General features: G+C 39.4%; 1 protein-coding gene across 2 annotated transcripts; it reads left to right on the top strand.

The window, feature by feature from the left end:
* Positions 1 to 729: 729 nt before the first annotated feature.
* On the top strand, positions 730 to 7,886 carry LOC129110173 (FXYD domain-containing ion transport regulator 6-like). Of its 2 annotated transcripts, XM_054622361.1 has the most exons (9): positions 730 to 743; positions 849 to 974; positions 2,908 to 2,967; positions 4,177 to 4,200; positions 4,423 to 4,446; positions 5,903 to 5,977; positions 7,551 to 7,587; positions 7,701 to 7,738; positions 7,824 to 7,886. In XM_054622361.1, exons 3-9 carry the CDS (start codon positions 2,916 to 2,918, stop codon positions 7,829 to 7,831), a joined length of 258 nt encoding a protein of 85 aa, XP_054478336.1. In that variant the 5' UTR covers positions 730 to 743; positions 849 to 974; positions 2,908 to 2,915; the 3' UTR covers positions 7,832 to 7,886. The 2 variants fall into 2 exon arrangements, with proteins under 2 accessions (XP_054478336.1, XP_054478335.1); XM_054622360.1 differs by lacking the exon at positions 730 to 743 and having other exon boundaries at positions 757 to 974.
* Positions 7,887 to 8,811: the final 925 nt, after the last annotated feature.

Genomic DNA, 8,811 nt, shown 5'->3' with positions numbered 1-8,811 from the left:
CCAGGCAAGACCTGTAGAGCACTGTCTATGTACCAGTCTAAATTAAAATGCATGACTCTTATGGTTATGGGAAATGTGTGCGCAGCTTCTGCTGCATCCAGCACAGCTGTTGACAGAAGAAATCCTGGGTAAACTTTACATTTCATTAAGAAAGCTTTACGCACTAAAGATCTTTGGTGTAGGAGTGAAAAAGAATGTAGCACAATAACATGTGGACAACAGCCTGGATGTAGCAGTGTGAATTCATCAGATTGAGACGGGACCTGTGCCATCCAAGCTTAGTCCACCCAGCTCTGTGTTTGCTACTAGCTGATGGGGGAATCTGGCAGTTTGGTGTGGGAGAGACCTTGGTGAGGCAGTTTTCATACAGCTGAGGGAGAACTTTATCTCACTGACGGACTGTGCTGCCTGTGAAAGCACACTAGTGTTTATGCTTTCATTTCCACTGAGCTCAGCTTCTCTCCAAAGCCTGTAAATCACACAACAGAGCAACGAGCTCACTGCTTGTGTCTCTTGTACTTGGCTGTTGGGGGAGGAAATAAGCACGATTTACAGTTCATTATGAAATCATGTTTTACTATCAGTGCTGGCACCAAATGGCATGGGAGTAATATTTCTGCACAGCAGCACTGTGGCCCTCCTCTACCTCTGCTCAGGGTGGTTTAAGAAGTAAACTCCAGAGGCTGAGCAATCACACCCCCCTCTCTCTCTCTCTCTCTCTCTCTCTCTCTCTCATTCCCGAGGTAAGACCAAGGAGAAACAAAGCTGTACTTGGGGCAAACGAGCAGCTACTGAATCTCCCCAGAATAATTCCCTTTTTAATCACTGCTTTTCATTTTATTTCCAAGCTATAAGAGAAGGTTTTGTGGATCATATTTCATCTCTGAAGTAACAAGTGGAAAAGTTGTTTTGCAAAGTTCGGCTGAGAGGAAGGAGAGAGACTGACGTTAGAGCTTACAGGAGGCTGATACACGGTACGTTCATTTACACTGAATACATTTACATAGATGCAATTTTCCAAATATAAATGCTGCTGCAATTATGAGTTTAATCGGCTCCAATCTGCAGTTTTAGACTTCCAAAACACATCCATGTGTACAGGATTTAGTTTTGCTTTCTTTAGACCGTTATCCAGAAACACAATTTACAACCAATCTCCAACTTCCCACTAAATTCTTCCAAATGTCTCAGATAACTTACACACAACCACCGCTCATGTTGTTCCCACACATTTTAATCCACCAGCAAAACGGGTTTAGTTTCTGTTGTTCATGTCCCATGTTCATTGTGCTATCCTGCCTGACACTGCCACGCAATCTGAGAAGTTCAATGGAGTTAAGTATCACATTTGCACATTGAGCCCTCCCATGAACTGTAGCAAACAACAATTTCCATCATTAATTATCGCGTGAATTGGCGAGAAAAAAAACGTGAAGTCCCAAGTTTTAATTATGAATGGACCTAAAGGGCTGATATGTGTATTTACAGTGTGAATGCACTCACATGGACTTGCCTTTGTGTGCAAGGGTTAATGTAAGCAACCCTTTTTAATTACAAACTGCCCATGTTAATCCCACTTTATTAGAATCCATGGTAATTAATTTTTAAAGTGTTGCTTTACGGGCGTCTTTCCTGTCTCCCCATTCTATTCCTCTACATCACTCAGAAGGCTAACAAACACGATTATTGGATTGGTTCTTGTAAGAATAACTCACCCTGTATTTGTTTGATTAAAGCTGATTGGCAGCCCTTTGTTGTTAATCCTGCTCCCAGGGTTGAAGTGTTCATTTCTCTGCTCCAGCTCCACGTTCACCCCCCCCTCTCTAGTCATGCATGAATCCCCAGCAGTGCTCTGGGCCAGGGAGGGAAGCCTTGGCGCTGCTAACGTAGGCTTTAATCTTTGCAATGCAAAACATTTTATTCCAGGGCTTAGATATTTTTTTTTTGCAAGCGTGGAGCTAAAGCTCTGTGTACCTGCATTACATTTCGTTGTCGTGCCTTGGGATTCTTATTGGTATAATGTGGCTTTGAAACTAACAACTGCAACCAGTGTGCTCTTTGGTCGTGCAGTGTGTGGCCACTCTTGTCCAATAAGGAAGTGCAGTCTGAATGTGGAACCTCAACCTCTAAACACACGGGTGTAAGTAAATCTCAGAGAATGTCCTCGATAGTATATAGACAGAAAAACAGCCTCGGAGGTTTGTGTTCCATTTGTAAACCAGATGAGCCAGCAAAACAGAGCCTAACCCACTGACCAAATATCAAGTGCAACACAACACCAGCCTTGCCGTTCACCCCTCAACTGTACTGCTGGAGTACTGAGGCACTGAGCCTTAAAATAGACCTTCTTCTCTTACCCAGATTTAGGAGGCCATGCTATTAAGAAACATATCCTGATACGTACTGATATGTAGGGTCTAGCAGAGATAGAGCTTTGTGTCCCTACCAGGCATGGTTTCATTAAAGGGGCAAAAATGAAACACTTATTCTGATGCATTATGGGAGCTTGACCTATACAGGGGACTCAACTTTGGCTTTGACCAAGAGAAAATATTTGACAGTGAAAATAAATCGTTAGCCGCAGCCTAATAAATAATATGATTTAATGCAAACAAACAAGTTGGTTAATAAAGTATGTTCCTCCTTTTCTGATCCCTTACTGTACAACAACTAGTCCTCACTAACCTTAACTGGCTGTTTGTGAGTTTCTGAGAGGTATTTAGAGGGGAGTTGCTAAAGATTTCCGCAACAGCCATCTCTCTGTTCTCAGCAAGGCTGTTTAAGTTGCCAAGTTATTTTAGTCTAAAGGGAGTCAGTGAGTTACAAAGTTTATCTGTTACCCCAAAATGTGAGCACATTTATGACTTCTTTTTTGTTATGTACTTTTTCTTTTTTGTTTCTTATCAGCAGGTACAATGGATCTTGTGGTCTTGGTGGCGTTCAGCTCCTGGCTGGCTCCTGCACTCGGTGAGCGTGGTGTTCTTCAGTTACTTCCCCTTTTGAGTGTTAACTGGCAATGCATGACCATTTGATTTACACTGACCCCTTATTTTAAATGGCTGCTTGCCATGTTCATGTTCATGTCCATGTTTTTTTCCAAACGTGTATAAAATGCCTTGTCTTGTTAGCGTTGCAGTGGTGCTGTTTTCAGTACAAGTTCCATCTTATATTTTCCATTATGTCAGTGTTTTGCTGTGAGAAAAGCCATGTCAGAATAGTGTAAATGTTTCCTTAAACTGCAGTTTGCACAATCATTTATTCACATAGCTGCCAAGTTCTTGTCTTTGATTCGTTTCTCTGTGCGCACTGCATGCCATCAGTCGAGCTCTTTGTTAAGCAGCTTTGCCTACACTAAGGTTTTTTTTGTCCTCTCTGACTCTCAGGTCCATTAGAGTCCGAACTTGTTTTTTAAAGGTGTAATAAGTTACAATAAGCAAATTTACACTTCAAGTCCACTGACATTTGGTTAACAGATTAACATTTACTGCATTCAACATCAGTTATCAAAGTTTATACATAAGCACAGCTACTATGACTGGCTGACATTTAAAATGCTGTTCGAAGTCTGTTGAACATTTTAATGAGAGCTGTATAAAGATGTTGCCCAGCACAGGTAGAAACGTTTCAATATAACATTCAATGTGCTTAAGTTGTTCTCCCCTCAAAAATTCATTTTAAGTCATTATAAACAATGTCTGCATTGTGTCTCTATTACTTCACCAAGTGAAGCTGTCTCTTTAATTATTCCTGTTGTTTTCTTGATGAACATAAGGCAGAAATAGTGATTCACTCTCGAGCTAGATTTAAAGGACTGGAGCATAACATTAATGTGGCAAACATGAGGTTCCACATGCATGGGAGAGAAGATGTAAAGAGCACAAGGGTCTTCACTTTCCCACATCCAGATCAGGGCAATCAAAGAAATAAACAGTATGTAAACAAAGGTATGGAGATTAGAATCATACAATGTGAATTCTTAGACAATTTAATACTGTAATATCTTTATCATTAAACTTTTACAGAAATAGAAGTTTGGGCTCGTTGTTCACCCTTTTGGGCCTCTCTGCAGAGTGAATTTGCCCCACTACCATCAGTGTTACCATTTGCTGACATGCCCCTACACCACCATGTGAATGTCTTATAACGATTAATGATTTTTGCATTTTTTTTTCACAGCCTTAGCGGCAGACGAGGACAAAGGTGGGTATTATTTGAACAGAAGCTTAGAAAAGTCAAATTAAGATAAGCTGCACACTCATTTTAGCTGGCATATAAATTGGCACACCAAAAGGGCTAATGACTAGATGGATGACTGAGGCCTTTAAAGTGCTGAATAGCTGTCATATCATGAGTGCTCTCTGAAGTGTGTCAGTGGGTAAATCTGCTTCTCATTTGTTTCCTCTCTCTGTTCTCTCCTACCAGACAGTGACAGTGATTTTCATTACGGTGAGTGTTTAGCAGATGAACAGGGCCTATTAATTGGCAGACCCTCTACACAGGAAACATCTGGAATGTTGAGACGAGAGAGTTTGCATTTTCCACTTGTTTTTCCAGAAGTGATGGAAAACTGTCACCCCAAGGCCAAACCTCTGGAGTAGTCCCCCTGCGAATACTTCTCATCCTGTCCACTGTGTCGTAGGCCTGATTTTAAGTCCATCTAAGGCACAGTAGTGCACAAAATGACTCAAAGTACATACCATCAGTTGGTTGTTATTTTTCAGTTTCATTGGCCATCCCCGGCAGTAAGCATTGCACTGGTTTCCTTGAGTAGACAATGGGATATTGTATTATTGCTGAAAATAAGCTAGTTACACATTTAGTTTATTAAGATGCATTCTTCAAACAACATGTGATTTTGATATTGTATTTTATATTGTATAACGAAATGTTAAGATGTCTCTTGTGCTTGTGTTGCAAGCTGACCAAAAACCCATTAAAAAAAACATTGACTCCCAGAAGAGGGGTCCGGAAGTGCAAAGTGATAACTAATTTGCAGGTTTTAGGACTCATTCCTACAGCACTCTATAAGCAATTTTTGGAAGTGTTCTCCATTCCCATTTTGTACTATTTCAACTATATTATGCCGCCCTATTGGAAAACCACTAAAGCAGTGGTTTCCAACCCAGGGGTGGGTCTTCCTCAGGGGGTCCCAAGATAAATGTGAGGGGTCACGAGATATTAACAGGTATAAGAAAGACGGAAAAAGTATATTTATGTTATACAAAGTTATGTTTATATTTCTCTGATTTGTCTTTTTTCTTATGACATTGTGGGTATTTTTATGTCCTTTTTAAGTGTCTGCTAGGGATTTAACATATGCCATACCTCATTTAAGATGTCACAAGCCTTTGATACCTTTTGAAACCACTGCACTAAAGGATTGATGAAGCCTTCTGGTTGCTAAAAAAAAATTATCCTTTATTCCGATAAAAAACATTATTTTATTTATTTTATTGTAGTCAATAAAATTTGCTAAAGTCTGCAGATAGTTGCCATCTTGCTAGTTAACTAGATTACTAAACAAGGCAATGCTGGATGCCTGTTCACAAAACTGTGATCCTCATGAACAGTATGTTATCATTCATGTCATGAACAATAACTGCTACCTTGATTTTGTTTCAATTGATGGAAACACAGATAACAAAACACAGATACATATTTTTTCTACACAAATACAGTAGAGTTAAAGTTGACCATATTGTTGATAGTTTCGGTGAGCAAACAGGAATTTGTGGTGTCCCCTGACCATCAGGGGGGGTGCAGAAAATGTCTGCAATAGTGCTCTTGACTCAAAATGTGGCAAAAAACTACAAAGCTTTTGCATTCCTGGAATTTTGTATCTCAAAGCTTCACGTTACCATTCACTTCTGCAAACATAATGAAGTATTTTTTTTTATTTCAGATTATGAATCTCTGAGAATCTGTGGCCTGGTTTTCGCAGTGGTACTGTTCATCATGGGGATCGCCCTCATTGTCAGTAAGTGTTTGACCACCTTAAGTCCACAGTGGATGTGTAGTGCCGAGTGTCAGCGTCACCACACTGTGATCCCTGTCTGTGTGTGTTGACCTAGCAGACTCCCAAAACAAGCAGGCTTCTGTTTCTCTCTGATGTCTGAAAGGGAGGCACACTGATGCTCACAATCTCAGCACTAAATTGTCATGATCCGTGCATCAGAGCACTTATCCATTTCCTCAATCACAGTGTCCTTCCAAGGTTCCTCCTCCTCACCTGCCAGCACATGCTGTCACTGCCAAGGCTAGCCCTGAAACCAAAACCAACCAATAAATAATGAATTGGGTTCCAAACACTCTGCTTCTGTTAGTCAAGACAACTGTGGAGACCTAACTGCACTCTATGAAGTCGTTGCATTACACTAAAATAATAAAGAAAATCTTACACTGCCACAAGTTATAAGAGTGGAGCTTGCTTTCACAACTAAAATAATTGATAGGTCATTAAAAACACAGCATAAAACATAACATAAAGAGGGCAAACCGTGGAAGATTATTGTTAAACATATAAAATATCGCATTTAAAACAAATTTGATAGCAATAGGCACCCTTTTGTGCCTCCCAGTGTCAACGTGAGTAAGTAAAGAAGGAGTGTAATCTTTCAAGATGCTAACAGCTTTATTCTCAGTCCTGAGAGTATGTAGGTCACTGGTCTAGTCTGGGATTTCCCAATATTTTGCCAGCCAACTATTCTAGCAAGTACATGTCATAACACTTCAGGTAGTAATAGCACGTGTCTGTTTATGGGCAGGTTATCAATTAAAGTATGGTACATTATTTCTAATACAGGCTACATTTTGCTTTAGAAGAGGATAAACAGACGTTCCTTGAAAAAATATATTCAGTATCTATAGGGAAACTTAGATTAGAGAGTATTTGGATATCTGAAAGCTGTTTCAACAGGTTGACCATGAAGTTCAGCTGCCCTTACTGAGAAATCCTGCACTGTGCAGATAATCATTTCTGTAGTTATTAACCTACATGACATGTGCTTCACTTTAGGTTTCACCCTTAAGTAGAAGACTATATACGTACAGCCACGTCTTTAGAATATTTATAAAGACAACAACTCCTCTTTTAGTCACGTTTCATTTTTTATACAAGGAGAATAATAAGGAGTAAAATGAAGCCTTGCAGCACATGTTTTGTGAATGCATTCACAGGCAAACGGAGGTGCATCTAAAAGAAAATCAAAAATAATGAATGTTAAAACTATTTTCCAAACTTTCACCTGATATAAATGCTGCTAGCTGAACGTTTTGCAAAACACTGGCTCCTGTATTTTGGGCAGAGTTAAACAAGCAAACATATAAGGCCTCCCAAGATGTGCTAGCCAGATGGGTTTATTGGCACAAGCTCAAGACTGTAATCATGCACCTATCAAGGCTTAGGACAGCCTCATCCTCTTTTAATACCCTACTAAAGGGGGTGGCGTTAGGGTACTGTTCAAGCTGTATACATCATTTTTATGATTTCTCATGTTCCTTTTGTCAACAACACATTATTCTTTCTTTTGTGGTTTCCCCCCAAAAAACAGCCCGAAAATGTACCTGTTCAAAGGGTGACAAGTCAAGGTGAGTGAAGTCTGAGTTAGGATGGACAAACCCTTATCTGTAAAGAATTTAGTTTTCTGTAAGATAGATAAACATCCCTCCAGCCTGATTATCTAACTGTTAATGTTTCTCAGGTCCAGAGGTCCTGATGTGGAAGCAGGTGTTCCTCGGGGTAAATATTTGTCTTTCTTCTATTATAATAACTAGCAATGTTAAATCTTTTTAGATAAGACAGTAATCTAAAACTCTGTCCACAGCTTCATAGACACAAAGACAAAGCAACAGAGAGATGGTGAGTGTCTTATAAACATCTGTGAATCCATTTTTTTTTTTTGCGAAAGGAGGCTAAAATATTTTTATATTTATTTTTTTTCTGAACAAATCAAACTTTTCCTCCACCTCTTTTTCACAGTGTTATTGACTTACCAATAGGTGGCAGCAAATACCTTGATCACATCTGAGAACAATCTTTCCATGAACACAAGAAGCTTCCTACAATGTCTTAATGTTACTGTGCTCCTTTATTTCTTTTTAAATGTTTATATCATCAATTATTATTAATTAGATAATAATTAGATAATGTGCCATCTTATATATTAGTAGTGTAGTGTGGTAAAAGTGTGACTCTCAATTGTATTTTATTGACTTTCAAATTGATGCAAAATAATAAAACACACATTTGAAAAGGTTTCCTCCGTTTTTATGCAGTTATTTTGTTTTCTCTGCCGTTAGATGTAGACATCCAGGGAACAGCCCTCTATTTTGCTGCAATCCCGCTTCTGCTGACTCTGCAGACACTTCAGCCACACATGCAGTAGTAGCTACCAGCAGTGAGATTGTGAATGATTTATATGCTGCACAGTGCAGCACTTGAAGAGGAAAAACCCACTTAATTTGATCTCTCTGTTCACTGCTGTATTTTATTGGCACCTTTTTAACCCTAGTGAATATGGCAGCCTCTGCAAATGTAAAAGCTGCATATGCAGACTATATTTTCTCCCTGGTGTTGCAGGAACGGGCTGACCGCAGTGCACAAAAGAAAGCACATGAAAAAGATACTGGTTCATATTGAGCATGCAAGCAACGTTTCTAATAAGCATTATATATGTAAGAAACTGCAGATAATCTGGTGCAAAATCCAGAATCCAGACACATTATCGCATAAATCCTTTGATATCCAAAATACCATCATTTTTCTTATATGCAGTGAACACCCCCATACACTCCCATGCTGCACAGAGGAGT

Source organism: Anoplopoma fimbria, chromosome 20 (assembly GCF_027596085.1).
Source record: "Anoplopoma fimbria isolate UVic2021 breed Golden Eagle Sablefish chromosome 20, Afim_UVic_2022, whole genome shotgun sequence".
NCBI lineage: Eukaryota > Metazoa > Chordata > Actinopteri > Perciformes > Anoplopomatidae > Anoplopoma > Anoplopoma fimbria.
This window is presented reverse-complemented; position numbering and strand designations above follow the sequence as displayed.

Coding starts and splice junctions, on each gene's coding strand:
- LOC129110173 (XM_054622361.1), top strand. CDS start 2,916: ATGGATCTTGTGGTCTTGGTGGCGTTCAGCTCCTGGCTGGCTCCTGCA. Junction 2,968..4,176: donor CTGGCTGGCTCCTGCACTCG/GTGAGCGTGGTG, acceptor TTTTTTTCACAG/CCTTAGCGGCAGACGAGGAC. Junction 4,447..5,902: donor TGACAGTGATTTTCATTACG/GTGAGTGTTTAG, acceptor TTTTTATTTCAG/ATTATGAATCTCTGAGAATC.